The sequence below is a fragment of the Ovis canadensis genome, chromosome 21 (genome assembly GCF_042477335.2).
Source record: "Ovis canadensis isolate MfBH-ARS-UI-01 breed Bighorn chromosome 21, ARS-UI_OviCan_v2, whole genome shotgun sequence".
NCBI lineage: Eukaryota > Metazoa > Chordata > Mammalia > Artiodactyla > Bovidae > Ovis > Ovis canadensis.
Genome location: NC_091265.1, coordinates 58,521,144 through 58,541,390, shown reverse-complemented (window position 1 = coordinate 58,541,390; position 20,247 = coordinate 58,521,144). Strand labels below are relative to the sequence as shown.

Below are 20,247 nucleotides of genomic sequence, written 5' to 3'. Positions count from 1 at the left end.
GAAGGGGGGGGCGGGGAGTTCCTTGGCAGGAAGGGAAATGGAAGGAAAAGCTGGGCTCCACCCGGGCGGGCGGGCGGGCAGGCGGCCTCAGGGCCCCCGGGGCAGGCGGCGGTAACCCGAGCCCGCTGCTGTGTGGGGCTGGTGTGCGCGTGGGTGGGGCTGACCCCTGGCTACTCCTGGGGGTGGGGTGGGGGGGGCAGAGGGTCTCCCCCTGGGGGGGCAAGTCTGCGAGTCCCGGGGGCAGGCAGAGGGAAGCGCGCGCCACCCGGGTCCTGACCCCACCCCCCGGAGGTCTAGCCCCGGCCCCCAGGCCCCGCCCCCCGGGCCCTGCCTCCCACCCCAGGGCCAGATGTTCAGCTGGCGGAGGCATCGGCTGGGGGAGGGGTGCTGAGGCCGCAGCCGGCACTACTTCCCTGCCAGCAGCTTCATTGTGTGCGCGAGGAGCGAGCGGCGGCGGAGAGCGGGCGGGCGAGCGAGCAGCCGGAGCGCGCCGGGGAGAGCGAGCGAGCGAGCGAGCGCGCCGGCTAGGGTGCGAGGCGGCGCCCGCGGCTGCGCTCCCCCGCCTCCCGGCAACTCTGCCCCAGCGCCGCGCGCCGTGCGCGCCGTCCCGCCGCCGCCGGCTGCCGTCGCAGGCGGGGGTCTGGTCCGGACAGGGGTCCCCGCCCGGGGACTGGGGCATCCTGGTGCAGCCGAGAGACGCGGAGCTCGCGGGGAGGGGCGGGGGCGGGCGGCAGTTGCGCCGCAGCGCCCGCTCGCTGAACTGCGTGGGCAGGCGGGCAATTGGGGCTCCACGGCGCCCCGAGGGCAGGTTGCCCCGACTTCTCCGGGGAGCCCCCAATTCCGTGGGGGCGTACAGAGCGAGCGCGCCGCAGCCGCACCGGACCTTGCGGCTCTTCCCCCGCGTACCCCACTTCTACACAAACTTTTCTGAAGCCCTCACCTCTGGGGGTCGCGGAGAGCGCCGGGCTGCCCGCTGGGCTTCTGCTCCGCCGGACCCTAGCCACGCTTGACCTCCTGGCTCTCGTAGCCTCAGTGGCGACCCCTCCAGGCCGGGCCGGGCGCGGCACTCCGGGCGAGCGCGGCAACCACCGCGGCTCTGCGAAGGCTCCCGCGCCCCCCGGGGCGGCTGGGCGGGGGTAATGCCCTCGGTGATGGAGAAGCCGAGCGCGGGCTCCGGGATCCTGTCCCGCAGCCGGGCCAAGACGGCGCCCAACGGCGGACAGCCGCACTCGGAGGATGACAGCAGCGAGGAGGAGCACTCGCACGGTGAGCCCGGCAGCCTGGGGTTAAAGGCGCACCGGCCCGGGGCGGGGGGAGGCGCGCGGGGGAGAGTTGCCGACCCCAGGGGTACTGTTAGGCATGGCTCCTGCCCTCCTTCAATAGGAGCCTCTGCTTTGCTCTCCCCAAGCCGGCACAGGGAATCTGGAGGCTGGGCCCCTAGCTGCCGGGGAGGCAGTCCTGCCTGCCCCCTCCCTGCCCTCAGCCCCTGAGGTACTCAGGCGTCCCTCCCTTTCACAGCTTAGGCTCCTCATACCTTACCACCTTGCAGAGGAGTGAGGTCTGGCCGGGGCAGGAGCTGGAAAGACACCTCCACACCAAGCCGTGAGGCTCATGTGGTGGGGAGGAGCCTTGGATTCCCTGCAGGGCTGTGGTCCAGGTCTAGGGGCAGCCCTCCAACCCCCCTCGCCCCCCCACTAAGTCAGAACAAAGGGCTCTGCTGGGCCTGGGCTTTAAAACTGGCCCGTATTCCGCGCGCCCCCCCCCCCCCCCCCCGCCCCAGGGCTATAGCTAGGCAAGGTCTCTCCCTTTTCCAGTTGCTTCTGTGACTGAGGGTAACTGAGGAGATGATCAGGGAAAAGTGAGCCTCCTGGAAGATGGGGGCCCTGGGTGGTCAGGAAGAACTCCAGGCCAGCCACCTCCCCCGCCACATCCTCCCATCCTCCCATCCTCCTTCCCTGGAGTCCTGACTGCCTCCCCCTGGCTCCACAGACAGCATGATCCGCGTTGGAACCAATTACCAGGCCGTAATTCCGGAGTGCAAGCCTGGTGAGTGGCAGGACAGGCTGTGAAGGGAGGGGACTTGGGGGCCCATGGCTTGGCCCTGGGCCCCACCTGAGGGAGCCCTTGACTGGCGCCCACTGGTGGGACAGGCGGGGGTGGGTGGCCGGCCCTGTGGCATGGCTAGTTTTCCTGCTCTGCCTTCCTGTCTGGTCCTCTGCGCCTCCTTCCCCTCTGGGCCTCACCTCACAGGCCTCACTCCGCTGCCCTCTGGCCTTGGGTCCAGGCCAGGGCCACCTGGGTGATGGTGTCCTCTGTCCTCTGCCTTTCAGAGAGCCCCGCACGCTACAGTAACAAGGAGCTGAAGGGGATGTTGGTGTGGTCCCCCAACCACTGTGTGTCAGATGCCAAGCGTGAGTGGGGTGGGATCCTGGGTTCATGCATACCCTTGGGAGCTGGGGGCCTGGTTCTCCTATCCGCTGCCGGCCGGCTCTTCTCAGAAGTGGGCTAGAGGCTGAGACATGTGGGTTCAACCCCTGCCCTGGGGCTCAGGGTCAGGGGCCTAGTCCCTGGGGGCATACCCCTGTCTGGACAGGCCTGGGTTAGGAGTTGTAACCCCTCCTCCAAGAGCTGGCTCCTCCCGCCTCTGCAGTTGACAAGTACATTGCGATGGCCAAGGAGAAGCACGGTTACAACATCGAGCAGGTGAGCCTCAGCCCCGCAGGGATTCGGGGAGGAGACAGCACGGTGCTGAGGGCGGCTGAGCCCGAGTCCTCCTCTCTCCTGGGCCAGGCACTGGGCATGCTTCTGTGGCATAAACATGACGTAGAGAAGTCGCTGGCTGACCTGGCCAACTTCACCCCATTCCCGGATGAGTGGACGGTGGAGGACAAGGTGCTGTTTGAACAGGCCTTTGGCTTCCATGGCAAGTGCTTCCAGCGGATCCAGCAGATGGTAAAGCCCTCCACCCCTGTCGGCGCTCCTCGGGCCCTTCTTTCTGATAAGCCTTCCCGGGGCCTGGAGTCTTAGGTGGGCTCCAGCCTCTGGCGTTGCCCCCTGCCCCCAGCTGCCTGACAAGCTGATTCCTAGCCTGGTGAAGTATTACTACTCTTGGAAGAAGACCCGCAGCCGGACCAGTGTGATGGACAGACAGGCTCGGCGGCTTGGGGGCCGAAAGGACAAGGAAGATAGGTCAGGGCCTGGGGAAGCTGTGGGTGGGGGTAGACAGCGCTCCTGCAGCCCCTAGTCCCTGCCTCACCCGCTCCTTGGCCCCCGTGTAAGCAGCGATGAACTTGAAGAGGGACGAGGAGCCGTGAGTGAGGGGGAGCCGGATGCTGGAGACCCCAAGAGAGAGGTGAGGGTGCAGAGCTCTGCTGGCCCGCCCGCTGGCCCACCCTCTCCTTGGGCTCTGCACCGCTCACCTCCTCTTTCTTCCCTGGCAGCCTCTGCCCTCTCGGCCCCTGAATGCCCGGCCGGGCCCAGGAAAGAAGGAGGCCCAGGGCTCCCAGTACCGCCACCATCCGCTGAGAACTCGGAGGCGCCCGCCCAAAGGCATGTACCTGAGCCCTGAGGGCCTCACCGCAGTGTCAGGGAGCCCGGACCTTGCCAACCTCACTCTTCGAGGCCTTGACTCCCAGCTCATCTCCCTCAAGCGCCAGGTAGGGGGCCCAGGGGAAGGAGGAGCTGTGAGAGGGGACAGTTGGCAGCTGGGGACTCTTAACTGGGGGCAGCTGAGCTGTAAGGGAGGTGGTTGTGTGGTTGCCAAGCCTGCATTTTCTCCATCCTCTGGGTTTCTGGGTAACTTGATGTTCTGTTTTGGTCACTAATAAATAAATAAATAACGCTGGTCTTTGAAAAGGGGCAAACCCCAGTGTCTCCCCTACTGAATGGTTGTGAGCGATGAGATGAGGTAGATGGCTGGGTGAGGGTTGCTATTGATGGCCTCCTGGCGTGGAGTTTGACGGCCCTCTCTTGACTTACCTTCCCAGGTGCAAAGCATGAAGCAGACCAATAGCAGCCTCCGCCAAGCCCTGGAGGGCGGTATTGATCCACTCCGCCCCCCGGAGGTGAGGCTGCTCTTTCAAGTTTGGGGGGCAGGAGGGACCCTGTCTGGTGGCAGAGCAAGAAAGGGGAGTTTTGTTTGGAGAGCAGGCCCTCTGTTCCCCCGTTTTTGAGTCTCAAGGATCCATCCCTTGCTCTGCAGGCCAATACCAAGTTCAACTCCCGCTGGACCACGGATGAGCAGCTCTTGGCCGTACAAGGTGGGTGAGGCTCTGGAGAGAACAGAGGGCCCCAGGAGTGTCTCCTTCCCCCCAGGGAGCTGGGGCAGAGGGGAAGGATCAGGGAAGTAACTAGATCTAAGGCGGTATTCACACTCTGCTGCCCTTTTGACCCTTGCAGCCATCCGTAGGTATGGCAAAGACTTTGGGGCTATTGCAGAGGTGATTGGGAACAAGACTCTGACCCAGGTGAAGACCTTCTTTGTGAGCTACCGGCGCCGCTTCAATCTGGAGGAGGTGCTGCAGGAGTGGGAGGCCGAGCAGGATGGGGCCCCTGGAGCCCCGGTCCCCATGGAGGAGGCTAGGAGAGGGGCTCCCTTGCCAGCCCCAGCCCTAGAGGAAGATGATGAGGTGAGAAGGGGAGAGAGAAGTGCTGCGAGGAGAGAGGAGAGGAACCACCACCTCCGTCCTTAAAGATGGGCTGAGGGTGTGCTCGAACCCAGTTTCTCACCCTTCTGTCTCCTCTCAGGTCCAGATCACATCCGTCTCCACGTCAGGACCCCGATCGGGGCCTCCTGCGCCGCCCCCTCCTCCACCTCCCACCTCGCTGTCCCAGCCACCCCCACTGTTGAGGCCACCCTTGCCCACGGCCCCCACCCTGCTACGCCAGCCACCCCCACTCCAGCAGGGCCGTTTCCTTCAGCCCCGGCTGGCCCCCAACCAGCCGCCACCACCTCTCATCCGCCCTGCCCTGGCTGCCTCCCGCCACAGTGCCCGCCCTGGCCCTCAGCCCCCACCCACCCTGACTGGAGCCCCACTGGAGCCTCCGGCACCCTCGCTCTGAGCCCTGAGGCTCTCCGACAACCAGAGGCTCCAGAAGCCCTCGGCTGGGCGTCCCTGGGGACCTCCGGCTTCACCAAGGACAGAAGGGACTAGAGGTTGCGCCAGGTCTTTCAGGACCCAGGGCTGCCGCGCCTGGCACAGCTGGCCCCGTGGGTTCTGCACGTTGTTTCCGGTGGCCAAGCCCAGCCAGAGTCTGGGGCCTTGTGAGCTGGCCTGAGGGTACTTTCTTTTCCTGGCTGGGACTGGAATGACCGCCTCCCAGTGGCCAGGGCTTGGCCTTTGGTCCTGCCCTTCGTGTAGGGGGTAGAGACCATAGTGTGGGGCTGGGGGCGAGGACAGTTTCACGTGTTGGCTGTTCTTCCTCTTTCTCTTCTTGTAGCAATAAGTCTGGGTGAGGCGGGGAGGGCACTGGAGGGGGGAGGTGGGCAGAGAGGTCCCTTGGGGCCAGAGAGCTAGCTCTCCTGTCTTCAGGAGCCGGGTGGGGATGCTGAGGAGCTCTGAGGGTGTCCCCCTGCCCACCAGCCTAGATAGAGTAAGGAGGGTTGGGAACATATGCAGACATGGGTTTATTTTTCAATGTTTTTTAAAAATAAAACCTTCAAGCTCACTGAATCTTCTTTTGGTTTAAGGGTTCCAGGCTTAGTGTCTTTGTCAGGGCCATGGGTCCACCCAGCGCTGTCCCTTCTCCAGGGCCCAAACAGCAATCAGTTCTCCCCAGCAAGGCAGGTGGGCTGGGCCATATCTTGCCCATGGGGACTGGGTCCCTGCCCAGATGGGATGAGAAACAGGAGGAGGCAGCTCAGATTCCAAACATTCTCTTTATTACGTGTTTGATCCAGAGGAGAAACTAAGTGCAGGAAGGGGGGCTGGGTGGGGAGGGGCCACCTTGCCTGGGAGCCGCCCCCCCACTGCCGGCCACCACCCCCTTTGGGAGCCAAGCCTTGCCCTCCGGGCCCCTGGGAGCACCCGGGCTGTTCCATAGGGCAGGAAGGGGGAGGGAAGGAAGGAGGGGGAGCCCTTGGTAGGAGCCGAAGCCCACGGTCAGGGCTTGGGGCGGGCGGGAGGGCTGAGGTTGGCGAGGCCCCTTCCTGGGACCCAAGGGCTTGACTTGCCATGGAGCCAGGCCTGGGAGTGGGGTGATGAGTAGGGGCGGAGTCATCATAAATCAAAAAAAAAAAATAAAATAATAAAATAAAAAATAAAACCCATCACAAAAAATGTACAACTCAGGTGAGGGTAGAGGCAGCCTCTGTTTAGGACCCCCTCCCCCAATTTCTCAAGAACAGAAACAGCAGAGAAATAAATTAAGGGAAGCAGCGGCTGCCACCAGCCAAGCGCCCATAACCAGCCACTCCCACCCTGGCTGCGGAGGTCGGCGAGCTGGGAGGCCCGTGGCCTACCTGTCCCCCAACCCCGTGGAGGGCAGAGGCTCCCGGCCCTGCTGCCCTCCGAAGCCTCGGCCAGGCGGCCCTGGAGGCCCGGGGCAGTGTCTCCTGAGAGGAGGGGCGACGGTGTGAGGAAGAGAAGGCAAGGCCGAGATGAGTGGCGAGGGAAGTCACTGCTACGGAACTAGCTGGTGCCCAGATTAATGCCAGTGAAGAGGGGCAGCGGGGAGAGGACCGGCGAGGGGGCTGTGCTTTCAGACAAAGGCCCTCCCAGAAGGGAGGATGCCGTCGTCCCTATTCCGGAGACTAGCAGCCCGGGCGGCCCCTGGGGGCCGGGGGCCCACCTGCCCTGTGGTCCCCTCCCCTCCCAGCCCTGGGGTCAGCCCCGCCTTCTACCCAGGAGGGGGTGGGAGAAGATGGCACAGACTTTTTGAGGAGGGGAACAAATGTCCCCACAGCAGCTTGTGGAAGGAAATGCCCAGCCTCTGGGGAAGGAGGGGCAGAGGATACAGTGTGGAGGGAGGCCGAGCCCCGCGCCTAGCCTGCCAGCCCCAGGCCGCCGCCAGCCCCCCGCTTCTGGGCTGCCCGGCACCCCCGCCCCAGCCCCCAGCCGCCCAGGCCTCCAGCCCAGGGGCCTGAGGTCAGGGGAAGGCCACCTCTGGTGGTTTGCTTGGAGGGGAAGGAGGAGAGGAGAGGGGAGAAGCCCAAAGTGGGCCTGGCGGAGGGCCTGACAGGGAACTCCACCACTCTTGCCTGAGAGTGTTCCAGCCCTGAGCCACCCTCCCGGGAAACCCCACAGATCCAGTCTCGACTGTCCCAATGGGGCAGGGAGGAAAGGTGGCCGCTGGGAAATTTTTTTTTTCTTTTTTCTTTTTGGTAATAAAAAATTTCTTGGTTTAGGCGAAATACTCTGTGCAACCGCAGTACCGAGGGGGAGCCCTGCCCCCCCCACCCCCTCCCTCCCCTTCCTTTGCCTCCTGTGGGAGAGAGGGGGGAAGGGGGGCTCTATGGGCAGGGGTAGCCGTGGGGAGGGGGAGAGAACCATCTCCCATCCCCCACAAACATGGAAGAAAAAACTGAGAAGGGCGGGGAGGGGGGAAGTGCCAGCAGGGGAGACACACCGACCCATCTCTGCAGTCTGGCCCGGGCGGGCGGAGCGCCGGCCCCAGCAGCGAAGTCCAGCTGGCCGCCTCCGCGCCCCCCACTCCTGGCAGCCTATTAAAGCTTAAGCTCGTTGGCTATTTTGGAGGCAATGTTTTTGAAGGCCATGGAGGTGCCCGATATCCGCTTAAACCGAACACCGTTGAGAGACAGCCGCGGCAGTTTGCACACCTCCATCTCCCACTGCACGAAGTTCTCGTGGCCGGGCGTGCCGTGCATGCACAGCAGCATGTACTTCTCGTGCAGCTCGCTCTGGCAGCTGTTGGCGTCCAGCACCTTGCGGATCTCCCGCATCATCTCGTTGGGCTCCATGGAGCTCGTGGTCTTCATGCTCCACGTGAAGCGCAGTGAGCGGGGCTTGGCCTCCCGAAACTCTTCCTTCTCTTTGTCGTTGCCGCCGCTGCCCACCATGTGAGGTCTGCTGAGAGGGCAGAGGCGGGCGTCAGGCGGGGGCTGCGGTGTCCCACCCACGGGAGCACCCCCCTGGCAGATGGACCCTGAGACCAGAGAGGACAGCGGGAGGGTGCCCCGGAGGCAGCGGTGCTGGAAGAGGGAGCGTTAGAGCTGGCCCGGGGAGCAGAGCGGGGCGAGGAGCGTGGGCAGTCCTGCACCCCGGTCTCAGGGCAGAGCAGGGAGGAGAAGCCAGCCCCTGGCCAGAGGTGACAAGCTGATAGCTCCATGCTTTCCTTCGAAGAGGGTTGGGTCGGGGAAGAACGGGGCGCACTGCACAGTAGCCCCGAGCAGTTCACAGACCGGACAGAGAGAAGTGGCTGCTTCACGAGAGCTGAGCTTTTCCGTGGGTGGGAGTCTGTAGCCCCAACCACCCGACCTGAGGCTCCTGCTTCCAGAATGCACCGGATCTCAGGAGAAGGGCCCACACCTGCTGCAGTAGGGGTGAGGGGTGCTCTGAGGAGAGGGAGGCCCCAAGAGGGTGGGGCCAGGGCAGAAGCACAGGAGGAAGAGCCGTGTGGCAGAAGGAAGAGAGGAGCAGGAGGCTCGCGGCGAGCCCGGTGGCCCGCGCAGGGCCGGCGCTGGCTCCAGCCCTCTCTCACCTGAGCGTCTCCACTCGGTCTTTGCTTTCAGGTTCATTCAGGTTCCTCAAAAAACAGAGCGAGGGAGAGTTTAGTGCTGGGACCTCTGTGAGGGCGGGTCCGGGGAGGTGCCACCGGTGGGTGGGCGGGACCCCAGCCCAGAAGGCCACTTGCCCATCACTGGCAGGCCGTGAGGCTTGGTGGCCCGTGGCCCCTTAAGCTGGCAGCTTGACCGTCCCTCTCCCACAGGGAGCCCAGCACGGTGGGGGGGGGGGGGGCTGGCCCTCCCCACACGGAGATCCGTGCCAGCGAGGAGCCGGGGAGGAAGGTGTGGACGTGCGGGCGCTCATGGAGCACACAGTCCACAGGCAGGGCTCTGGGGAGGGGGTTCCTGCTCTAGGGGCCCACGGCTGGGTCTCAGAACCACGGTCCTCTTAGAGGGAAGGGGCGAGGGGATAAATAGAGGCCTATCTTGGGAGGCTCAAAGGGCTAAGACCTGCTGGGAGTGTGCCTGGGGCTCAGTGTCTGGGGCTGGATCGGGGGGGAGAAGGGCCCTGAGGCCTGCTGGAGACAGGCCTGCCTCCCTCTTTCTTTTATAACTCCCCTGCCTGCCAGGCCATCTGCTGATACAGAAGGGAGACGGAGGGCAGGGCAGGGCAGGGCAGACACCTTGGGAGGGTGGGTGGGGAAGAGGTCTGGCCCCGCTGAGCGGCTTCTCCAGCTCCTGGCTGGAAGATGGGTGCCTGGAGCCGGGGAACTGGGGGTGCGGAGGAGAGCAAGGACGGAGGAGAGCGCGAGCAGCAGCGGTACATGTAAAAGGACACAGAGACGAGACGCACGAGAACGCAACCTGCAACCTGCGCGGCGAGCAGGCGCCGGCGCAGAGCAGGGGAAGGAGCCTGGCTGCGCTCTCGGGCCCCACCTGGCTCCTGCCCCGGGGGTCGAGGCCCCCACTGGGGCCCCATGAGTCAACAGCCAGCCATGCACTGAAGAGCTGGGTGGGGAGCGGCGGGCGGAAGGGGGAAAGCCTGGAGACCCTGTCTCGGCCATCTGTCAGCCGGGCACTGGGTGCCTGTCAGGTGTCCCCGCCCCAGGGCAGGGCCTGGGCTGCCGGCCTTGGGGAACCAGGGCTCCAACCTGCTCCTCAGGTTGGTACGCGGCCCACCCAGGCCTCCAGACAGGACGAAGGCAGGGCTGGGGGCGACAGAGCCAGGAGTTGGCCCAGGAAGGCAGGTGCCTGAGTGCGGGGGGATCTCCCTCTGCTGCCAGGGCGCAGGGGTAGGACGGCCCAGCTCCTGGCTTGTAGGAAGCCACAGGCCGAAACTGGAGAACACAGCCCAGAGAGGATGTTTGGCTCCAGCCGCCCAGCAAAGGCTGGAGGTCCGAGGCCTGCTGGGGTGGGGGAGGGCTGGGCTTGTTCCACGCAGCTGCCAGAAGGGGGTGCTGTGCCCCGCTCAAGAGGCAAAGGCTTCTCGGGCCTGAGGCGTCAGGCAGAAGCCTGGACACCCTGGTGTCCCTGCAGCGCCCCTGAAGTCCTGCCATCCCAGAGGACCTGCAGTTCAGGGCACCAGGGAAGAGGAGGCCCAGGAGACCCAGAGTGAGACACCATCCCAGACACACTTCTGACCCGGGTGGAGCTTCTTCAGAGCGCATGCACAGACATGGGAAACGGCCGGAAGAGGAGCCCATCACAATTTGTGACCAATACCCGGGGTAGGGGGCCAGGGGGAGGAGACAATCTTAAAGGGAGAATTCCCTGAGAAGGTCCCCCTCGCTGGGGGACGGGCCCATTGTTTTCAGAGCCATTTGCCCTCAGTGGGCAAACGTGGCCTCGTGGGCCACCCTGTCAGAGGCCGTCGTCTTCCCTTTAAGATGGCAGAGACAGTGCCACACAGACATGGTTAGCAGATGGAGAAGGGCGCAAGAGCCAAAGAGGGGCGTTAGTGATGGAGGCAGGACACAGACACACACACACAGCGGGCTCAACGCCTACCTTCTGGCAAACCTGAAAGACAGATTTCTAAAAAAACAAACAAAAAAAGACAAAATAAAAAAAGAAATAAAAAAAAAAAACCAACAAGACGGTATGTGGATAAGCAGGTGGGGAGTGGGCTTTACAGGTTCAAGGGTCACCCCCACTTTCTGAAGAGCCGCTCAGCGAGACTAGAGTCCCAGACACCCCCATCTGCTCATGCCCCACCCTGCAGCCCCACAGCTGTATGCCGAGGTGGAAAGGGGCCCAGCCTGGCTACACTAGCTGAGTGGAGCAAAGTACGGAGGAAGGGCAGGCAAACCCACTCTCTCCAAGCCTCCTGCTTGCTGTATCCTGAGCTTCGCTAAGATGGCTGAGGAAGCAGGGAGATGGAGACAGGGAGCACCCCGCGAGGCCGGCTGCTGGATGCACCTCAAGGATGAACGCTGCTTCTATGGGTCATCAGGGGGCAGGAGTGAGAAACCTCATGGAGAGGATCTCCACCCTGGTTCCCACACTGGAAAGCCTCAGAGTGCAGCAGGCTGCGTGGGAGCCACCCTGGGCCCCCAGCAGTCACTTAAATCGTGGCCTTCATCCTGGCACACTGCTCCACCCCCACCCCACCCCGTCCAGCCCAGCAGACGAATATGGCTGCGACAGACAAAACCAACTGGGTGGGGAGCAAGGAGGTCAAACGGGGGGAGACAAGAAACCAGGAGAAACTCTCCTTGCCGGCCCAGCCTGGCTCAGGCCTCATGACTTTGCAGCTGCGTCACCAAATATAAGTTTCCATGGGAACCCAGGAGAGAAGAGGGGGGCTTTTATTTTAGCATCTGAGTTCACACTCTCCTAGAGAGGAGGCGGCATCGGCCATCTGCTTGGGCCAGAGAACAAGGGGTGTGTATGAGGAGCTGGGAAGGCCTGAGAGGGATGGACAGGTCTGAGTGCCTCAGGTGCCAACAAGACTCACTTTCTTAGGCTTCCTGAGGCTGCTTCTAACCCCCTAGGGACCTACTCCCAGCTCTAACCCCAGGCGTTCTTATCCCCTCCCCCAGGCGGGTGCAGGGCCTGCCCTCACCCTCTCTGCTGCCCTAGGCCCCCTACTCACCTGCGTACAAACTTGGAGGTGAATTTGCTGAAGATGCTCCCCGAGGCCCCCCGCCGGCCCTGGCTGTTGCCAGAGGGAGAGGCTGGGGTGACACCGTAGGGCAAATTCTGCTGGTCCCGCACCTGCCGGAGCTGTCCAGCGTGGAAGGTGCTTCGACTGGACACACCCCGGGGGAAATTAGTTCGGTCTGGGGCTCCACCACTGCTGCTGATGTTGTGGGCGGAGGGGGAGGCGACAGGGACACGCTGGGGGGCTGTGCTGTGGGAAAAGAGGTGGGGGTGGGGGAAATGCATCAGGGCACAAGGCGGAGGCCCCGCCAGTGGCTGGAGTGCCCTGGGGTGGGAAAAGGGAAGGGGAAGCTAGGGCAGAGGGAGGCAGCCACCACAGAGGACACAGAAGGAAGGGATGTGACCACTGAGGACGCCAGTAAGGGGGAGTGGGGAGGAGATGGTTTCGGGGAGGGAGGGAGGCAGGGAAGGATTCGTGTGTGGAGAGCAGTACAGGCTGGAGAGGAGCAGCTCCCTGGGAGCTCGGCAGACTGGAACCTCCAGGGGACAATGCTGACCAACCCTCAAGGGCTGAGTCCCTGTGATGCTGACTGTCCCCGCGTCCTAGGGAAGTCCAGGAAGGCTCAGAACAAAAAGGCTTCCTTCTGGAGCCTCGGGGCGGCTTCGGGCATGTCTGTTCTGAGAGGGAGAACTGGAGGAGAAGAGGGCCGTAAGCTACTTTGCTTCCCTCGACCTCCCGGCTGCAGCAGACAGCCGCCTCTTGTGGCTAAGATGACAAGAACAAAGCAGGACCCCCAGGTGGGAAGAAATTGTGGGGGGTGGAGGGGTGCAGGCTGAGGGCAGCGGTGCGTCAGCTGCCCCACCACACTTGCCTGGGCCGCGGCACCTCACAGTTACTGTCCGTGGGGGGCAGCCCAGTGGCCTTGTTGGGGTGCACGGAGGCCGACATGGATTTCTGGTGCTGGCGGGGCCGGGCCGCAGAGACCGCGGCGGAAGCAGAAGCCGTGGAGGCCCGGGACCCTGGCATGGTTAGGCTAGGAGACAAAAGCAGCGGAGAGGCCTGGGTTAGGGGCGGGCGGGGGCAGGAGGCTTGGTTAGGAAGCAAGGGCGGGGCGGGAAGGGCCAGAGGGGAGCCTCGGCAGGATGCATGTCAGGCCCAGAAGCAGCAATGGGGCACAAGTCAGAGCCCAGGGAGGCAAGGCTGCGGAGCGGAGGGCAGGGCGTGAAAGCCAACAGGAGGCCACTGCCCCCGGGCTGCACTGGTCTCCTAGGAATTCCAAGAACAAGGACGTGCTGTCGCCAGAAAGAGCAGGGTGCTGCTAAGGGGAGTTTTCATTAAGCTCAGAAGACAAGGAGCCAAGAGATCAACACCGACGGTCAAGGTCAGGGGCTTCTGCTCTCACAGGCCCGGCTGGAGTCACCCTCAGTGTGTGCACCCTTCAAGTGGGCATCTCTGGGTTCTGCCCTGAGCCGGGGTCCCTGGGGCACTGATGCCCAGAACAGCACAGTTGCCATGCCCTGGCTGCGGTCAAGGAGCAAGAAGGTGGCTGAGATGGTCATGGAGTCACACTGGGTACCCCGCAAGAAGCGGTCACAAGAGCACAGGGAGGAGGAGATGGAGGGGGGAGCAGGGAGGTGCTGGCGTGTGGACGGCTGGACTGGACAGAGCCAGGACGGGACTCCAGGGAGCGGGAGGGGAGGGTGCTGCTGACAGACGTCACCGCTGGGGGAGTGGCTCCGGGGGGCACGGCAGGCAGGGCCCAGGCCTGCTCACCTGTCTTTGCCATTCTGGATGGAGGCCTGGCCAAGGCTGGCCCTCTCCAGGAGTGGGGAATTCCTGCTTCGGTTTGTGCTGGTGGAGAGGACGCTGTTCTGTGGGAAAGAAGGGGAAGAGCTATATCACAGAAAACCAAAGTGGTCACAAATCCAGCTCCCTTCTCCCCTTTCTACCATGAGCAATGGCGGGAGGCGTGGCGGGGAGAAAGGATGTTGCTTTGACTCTGGGGGGCAGGGTTTTCTACAGTAAGCACAAGTGGCCCAGGAGGGAAGGTCAGGTAGGCAGCCAAAGGAAGCCGGGTCTGGTTAAGGAAGGAGCTGCCTGGAGAGGGCCGGCCCCACAGCAAGAAGGCAGGGTGGGGGCCTGGGAGAGAGGGCGGGGCTGGTCAGGAGGGGGAGGGGCGTGGCTCACCGTGGAGGGCGTGGGGGTGGTCTTCTTCCTCTCCAGGCCAGGCAGGGGGCTGGCAGGCACTTTGGCTGTGCTGCTGGCCTTCCGTCCTGACTCCCGGTCCTCCTCAGGCCGCTTGTTTTCTGCGTTGTTGCTCTGAGTCTTCTTAGAGTAGGAATTGGAAGTGGGGATGGCAGGGCCAGCTGCTGGGCCAGAGGGACGGTGGGAACGCGTAAGGGCGAGGGCGGCACACCGAACACCCACCGTGCGCTTCATGCTTCCTACCTGTGGCCAGCAACCCCGTTTCACAGGGTGAGGGAAGTGTGCTGCAGTGACCTACCCAAGGACATGCTAGTAAGGGCTGAACAGGACTCAAACTCGGCTGTGCCACCCGAAGCCCCCAGAACCCACCGGAGAGGGCTGTGCCCCACACCTGCCACTCTCGGAAGTACTCACCCTGGTCGCTGAAGCGCCGCTGCTTGGGGTTGGCGGAGACGCTGCGCTGTACCTTGTGGGAGGGGGAAGGGGCACTGCTATTGGTCAGATCAGCTGAAGGCCGGGGCTTCAAGGTGATGGTGTCGCCCTCCAGCTGCGAGAACACAAGAGGGAGGGATGAAGAGCTGCTTGTGCACAAGCCCACCTCCGTGCCACATTCCTGCCTGACACAAATCCACCTGGGCTCCCGTGAGACATACCCACTGCAAGACCAAAGTGCGTTTAGATAAACAGAGAAAAACAAGCAGCAATGCAGACCCTGACAAACAGCCAAAGACACACCAACCTCCCCACAAAGACCCCAGCTCTCAGAGAAGGACACGGACACATATACACACACACACTCGGGCACGCGCGCGCACGCAAAAAGAAGCATTCAGACTCAGAGACATCCCCCAATACCTCCCGAGCAGGCTAAGAATCAAAAAAAGGAGTCTGACACCACCAGGGGGACAGGGAGGCCACACGTGCGTGCAAGTGGGACACACAGATGGTAAGCAGGACCCGACTCCCACAGAGACCCATGGGTTCAGGTGCAGACATGGTGACCCAGACAAGCAGAGCAACAATCACGAGGCCTCCAGATGGACAGACGTGAAGGGTGGACGTATAGGCCCCCAGATACACACTCCCAGACATGAGCACAGAGCAGAAGTAACACAGACTCACGGCTCCTGGAAGACACAAAGCACCCAGGAATCCCAAGACTTCTCAACACAGACACAAAACATATGGAAACACGCCTGGGGGCAACAAAGAACTGACCCAGATGGACCGAGACCCTGTCTAACCAACACAGAATGAACCAGATATACTCACCGTGTGGTAACCCAGACCCAGGCCCGACCCCATCAGCTTTCCTATTGAACCACTGATGGCGATCAGAGAAAGCAAAGGCCAGAGGGGCCTTAGCGCCCCCCCAGAGGTGGGGCTTAAAATCAGTCAGTAGAGAGTACAGCCACACAGCTACTCGGAGATGAGGTCTGCCCTCAACAGCCACTAGAAGCAAGGGGCTGCTGCTGACAGAGGACGGCACACACGGGGATGGAGCCGGGGCACGCACCTCGGAGCTCTTGTAGCCCAGGAGCAGATAGGTGGCCATCACCTCGTTGTACCTCTGGCCCACCAGTGAGTCCTGGATCTCTTCCCGCGTGTAACCCATGGACACCATCAACTCTGCACGGGAGGGCACACAATTAAGGCAGGTCCTGAGTCCCAGGCAGGCTCAACCTCACTGCCCAGCACAGCCTCACCTGTCCGTCGGGGGTCCTTGTAGTCAGGGAGTGGCTCCACATAAGGCTTTAATTCATCATCTTCGTGACCCACATTCATCCACCGATCTTTCATGATTTGCTAGGGAGCAAAGGGAAGGAGAAGGGCAGAGAGGGAGAACTCAGCCTGGAGGTTTCCTTGGGACCCAGGACCTGGCCAGACGGTCTCAGGCTGCTCACCTCTAAAGTGCCTCTCTTGCTGGGATTGAGAATGAGAAATTTCTTGAGCAGGTTTTCACAGTCTGTGGACATGTAGAACGGAATACGGTATTTCCCCCTTAGTACCCGCTCCCGCAGCTCCTGTAGGAGGGAAATTTAAATCACCCAAGGACAAGGGTTTAAGAAACCTAACATCCAGGCTCCTGAGAGTCTGACTGTCCAGGCAGATAGAAACGAAATATGAAAAGAGGCAGAGGGCCTGGGACAAGGCCCCTCACTAGAGAGGCGGTGCTGTCAGACACCCCACGCCCTCGGGCTTCAGGAGCCGGAGGCTTGCAATCCTGAGTGCCTTGGAGAGGTGAACAAACATACAATTTATCCCAGCTCTCAAGAGAAGAACTGAGATTATGATGCTGGGTATATAGTGCCTTTTAATAGCTGCTACCTTCAGTAAGCCCTTTGAAGCTCTGGCTCAGGAAAAATGTGGAAAAGCAGTGAAGGTGAGAGGTCGGGGACAAGACCAGCGGCCAAGAGAAGAAATGAGAATTCAAATGATCTAAGCCTGCACTTCACTCCACCTTGAGGTTCTGTCCATCAAAAGGCAGGGATCCGCTGACCAGTGTGTACAGGATAACTCCCAGGCTCCATACATCCACCTCGGGTCCATCGTACTTTTTGCCCTGGAAGAGCTCTGGGGCAGCATAAGGAGGACTGCCACAGAAGGTATCTAGCTTGTTCCCAAAGGTGAATTCATTGCTGAAGCCGAAGTCTGCGATCTTGATGTTCATATCAGCATCCAAGAGCAGGTTTTCTGCCTGGGAGGTAAGAAGGAAAATGTCAGGGAACCAAGTGGACCACACCAAGGCACCAGACAGGAAGGAGCTGAGGGGAACGGAAGGAAAAAACAGGAAGTCATCTTCAATCTTAGTACTGTTCCCACCAACTCCAGGGCGGCCTCCAATATGTGTGAAGACGCTGGGCTGGGTTGGAGGAGGGTGGCAAAGCCCGCTCCTCACACAGGCAGCTGTATGAAGGCTGGGATCTGAAGGCTGAGGGCTGTGAGCTGTGGAAAGCGTCCCTGTCAGGCCTGGGTTAATCGTGGTCACCTGCGAGGACTTGGGCCGGGAAGACCCAGAGGTAGTCTCTCACACACTAACATCTGAGGGACAGAGATGGGAGTGCTCACATCTGCAAAGCAGCTGTGATGCAGCCGTGGGACAGTCAACCCTGTTTCCTCGGCTGGCTGCCAGGCCTGGCAGCACCGGAAGAGGTGGAATGGCAGAGGCTCTCTACTCGCTGGCGGGAATGGAAGCCCAAGCCCAGTCACACAGGCCTGTGTCAGAAGCAGCCCTAGGGGCTTCCTCATCATTTCCAAAAAAATTACAGGCTAGAGCTTCCCTGAACATCAGGGTGTCACGGTTCTGTCACTGTTCACAGAGGTGAACGGCCCAGCCCTGACTCAGACACGGGAGACGAGAGCGTGCCTCACCTTTAGGTCTCTGTGAACAATGAGCTTCTGGTGGCAGTACTGCACAGCAGACACTATCTGAAAGGAAGGAAGAGGGGTCAGCCCGGAGGCGGCCGCACGGGCTGGTGGGGCTGCGACCCTGTGACCGACTTCCAGCCTGCCACACTGATAAGCAGGGCCCAAAGGACCCTCCGAGGCTGCTGAGAGATGGCAGCTACTCCCTGCATGCCAACCCCCCGAGCAGAGGTTGGGCCCACAGCCCAGGGAGGGAGTCACACCCACCTGGCGGAATTTGGCTCGAGCCTCTTTTTCTTTCATCCTGCCATGAGCCACTAGGTAATCAAACACCTCTCCTGCAAGTGACAGGAGTGGGGTCTACATCAGAGCTGGCTGGAGCTGGGGAAGGCAGGGACACAGGAGCAAGAGGCAATTCCATACCTACCTCCACTGGCGTACTCCATGACCAGGTAGAGCGTTTTCTCAGTCTCGATCACTTCGAATAACTTAACTGCAAGAGCAAGGGCCAAGCTCTGAGTCAGAGCAGCAGCAGGGGGTCACAGGTCAAGCCCCGACATGCACAGGGGCATCCTCAGAACAAACCTTTCCTCCCCTCTCATTCCTGCTCTCCCGAGGACAAGCTCCCCTCATGGCAGCCACACCGCTAAGGACAGCCCTGAGCTCCAGGGGCAGAGCCGGACTGAGCCGGGCCTCCCCAGAGGCGTCCTGGAAGACTCCGGACTCCGGCCGGCACCGCGCCTCCGGGAGGAGGACTGTAGAGGAGGACTACGTGTGGGAGCTGGAGTCGCGCGGTGGGGGAGGGAGAGGAATGACGACGGTCCTCACCTATGTTGGGATGGTTCAGAACCTTCATTATTCTTACTTCACGGAACAGCTGGAAAATAAAATAGCAGCAGGGGTCATGCCTGCTCAGCTTGCTCCCCTCAGGTCCCCTCCAAACAGATCCATCACTAGGATGCTTTTTCCGAAAGAGCAAAGAGGCAGGGTGAAGAAACAGTTTGGCAGTCCACCTCTTCCATGCCCGTTCCCAGGGGCTGAGAAGGACCCGAGGTGGGAGGAGAGCAAGAAGGGTCAGCACGAGGCCAGCGGGGCTCTCCCGACCTGCACCCTCAGGGGCAGCATCCGGACGAGCCAGCTGTGCCCTCAGGCGCTGTCTACTCAGATCCAGCCCCCCAGCAGCAGACGGTTTTGGCTGGGTGCCTCCGAAGGAGGGAGTGTGAGCCCATGGACATGAATATTTAGAACCTGAGCTGCTTCTACAGTTCACAGACAAAGCAGACTCCAGTGTGGTCTGTGTGAAAGGGCAGGGAGCTCTGAAGGGGGACCCTACTGTCTTCCGACTTACAGAAGTCAGAGGGCTCAGCACTCGTGGGTGCGCCTTTCTCTCCTGGGCCTCAGGGTGGTGACAGAAGAAGCCACTCCTATATATAGCTGATGCCAATTTTAATCAAATCCACCTACACACACTCACGCTCTCTTTGTGAAACAAAATCAGGGACTCCAAACCATACATTTCCATAAAGAAAAATGACAGAAATGAACCCCATCCCCTCTGCGGGGGCCAGAAAATTGGGGGTGTGGTTTCGGTAACTTCTAGGCCTTCCCACTTGCACAAGGGGCGGAACTGGCTGTTCTGCGTTTTTGTTTTTGTTTTTTGAGGGGAGGTATGGAGACCTGATTTAGGCTATATTTTATGGGGAGAAAGTGAACCTATCTTGTTTTCCCCTTTGATGAAGTCCCAGAGCTTTCCTGAGCTGGAAAGGAAATGGGAGACAGGTTTTCCAACTCTTGAAAACCTGATTCTGACCTTCACTCCCCTTTTCTGTTAGAGCCCAGGTTTTTCCTTGCTTTCTTCTCTGGCCCAGGAGATAAAGCGGATGAAGAGGCAAGAAGTCCTGGACACCAGCTCAGTGGCAGGAGTGTGGAGCAACACTGAAATGGGGCCTGAAGGCCGCTGCCAGGGCTCCTTCCCCTGAGGGCACTCGCTGGGCCTGCAGAGTGCCCTCCTAGGAGAGCGTGGACTTTTCTGAGCTTGGTTAGAGCCCTGAAGAGGCCAGTCTCTTCAAGGTGTGTCATTTAGGGATTGCTGCTGGGATCAAATTTAAACAGAGAGGTCTGGCCAGAGTCAGTTTGGCCTTGGCCATGGAGTGGGTTAGAAGGGACATCTGTCTGGTGCTGGTGTTTTCCAGCCAGGCAGGAAGAGGCAGGGAGAAGAGACAAGTGGGAGACAGGACGGCCGAGCCGACGCTGGCAGCCTGAGATGCTCCAAGGACCGAATGGCTCATACCAGGCTGGCTTCTGCTCTGTGGGGTCTGAGCCAACGTGTCCAGAGTAGCCCTCTTTCCCTTCCTTCCGGAAAGCTCCCAGCAGGGAAGCCCTGGTGATGACAGCCACATTTCCTCTGACTCAAAGAACCGTGAGGGGATCCCAGGGGTACCAAAAACAATAGGAAACACCTTGGTTTTGGCCGTCACTGTGTCATGGCGCCTCAACCCACACTAATTTTGTGAGTGTCTCTCTCAGTAACAACTCCCAACCCCGAGCCCCAAGCTTCCCAATCTCGCTGTAGTTGGCTCTGTTAGCATGAGGTTATACCCTCTCCTAACCCAACTAACACAATGTACTCATGAAAAGGAAAGCTCAATCTGCCATGAGATCAAAAGATCTGGGTTAATCAAGGTCAGAAAATCTGAGCCAGGGTCATCTGGAGAATGAGCAAATCTGACTGAGCTGAAAAGGGGCTGCTTTCTGGGAGCCCGATGGGAGATGTCTTCCTTCCTCTAAACTGCCTGAGCCCAGGGCGGTGGGGGGAGGGCTGTTTCTGGCTCTGCACCGACAGTCACTGGTAAGCTGTCCCTCCTCTGCAAATGAAAGCCTTCTTTCCTCACTCCTACATATGTGGTGCCACCTGGAGGGTTCCTTGACCAGCTAGAAAGACTTCAGTTTC

At 61.2% G+C, this 20,247-nt stretch overlaps 2 protein-coding genes across 37 annotated transcripts in view; one reads left to right on the top strand and one right to left on the bottom strand.

Moving 5' to 3' along the window:
* The first annotated feature begins 375 nt into the window (after nucleotides 1-375).
* Nucleotides 376-5,667, top strand: RCOR2 (REST corepressor 2). 3 transcript variants are annotated; one of them, XM_069566099.1, is made up of 12 exons: nucleotides 376-1,266; nucleotides 1,990-2,046; nucleotides 2,331-2,411; nucleotides 2,651-2,703; nucleotides 2,791-2,952; nucleotides 3,065-3,189; nucleotides 3,283-3,352; nucleotides 3,441-3,656; nucleotides 3,987-4,064; nucleotides 4,202-4,259; nucleotides 4,399-4,628; nucleotides 4,747-5,667. In XM_069566099.1, exons 1-12 carry the CDS (start codon nucleotides 1,140-1,142, stop codon nucleotides 5,059-5,061), a joined length of 1,572 nt encoding a protein of 523 aa, XP_069422200.1. In that variant the 5' UTR covers nucleotides 376-1,139; the 3' UTR covers nucleotides 5,062-5,667. The 3 variants fall into 3 exon arrangements, with proteins under 3 accessions (XP_069422200.1, XP_069422201.1, XP_069422202.1); XM_069566100.1 differs by having other exon boundaries at nucleotides 428-1,266; nucleotides 1,815-2,046; XM_069566101.1 differs by lacking the exon at nucleotides 4,399-4,628 and having other exon boundaries at nucleotides 428-1,266.
* Nucleotides 5,668-5,859: 192 nt separating this feature from the next.
* Nucleotides 5,860-20,247, bottom strand: part of MARK2 (microtubule affinity regulating kinase 2) — a 55,972-nt gene continuing 41,584 nt past the window's right edge. For 6 of the 34 annotated variants that reach the window (XM_069566062.1, XM_069566072.1, XM_069566068.1 and 3 more), the window contains 16 exons: nucleotides 18,126-18,174; nucleotides 17,725-17,790; nucleotides 17,565-17,635; nucleotides 17,304-17,360; nucleotides 16,393-16,629; nucleotides 15,836-15,955; nucleotides 15,638-15,737; nucleotides 15,448-15,560; nucleotides 14,346-14,478; nucleotides 13,914-14,092; nucleotides 13,500-13,597; nucleotides 12,598-12,759; nucleotides 11,718-11,975; nucleotides 10,631-10,657; nucleotides 8,659-8,703; nucleotides 5,860-8,027 (listed from right to left, as the gene is read on the bottom strand). In XM_069566062.1, the coding sequence (XP_069422163.1) occupies nucleotides 7,664-8,027; nucleotides 8,659-8,703; nucleotides 10,631-10,657; nucleotides 11,718-11,975; nucleotides 12,598-12,759; nucleotides 13,500-13,597; nucleotides 13,914-14,092; nucleotides 14,346-14,478; nucleotides 15,448-15,560; nucleotides 15,638-15,737; nucleotides 15,836-15,955; nucleotides 16,393-16,629; nucleotides 17,304-17,360; nucleotides 17,565-17,635; nucleotides 17,725-17,790; nucleotides 18,126-18,174 (2,079 nt within the window). In that variant the 3' untranslated portion in view covers nucleotides 5,860-7,663. The remainder of the gene's footprint in view (nucleotides 8,028-8,658; nucleotides 8,704-10,630; nucleotides 10,658-11,717; nucleotides 11,976-12,597; nucleotides 12,760-13,499; nucleotides 13,598-13,913; nucleotides 14,093-14,345; nucleotides 14,479-15,447; nucleotides 15,561-15,637; nucleotides 15,738-15,835; nucleotides 15,956-16,392; nucleotides 16,630-17,303; nucleotides 17,361-17,564; nucleotides 17,636-17,724; nucleotides 17,791-18,125; nucleotides 18,175-20,247) is intronic. The other 28 variants (XM_069566087.1, XM_069566097.1, XM_069566094.1 and 25 more) reach the window with 9 other exon arrangements.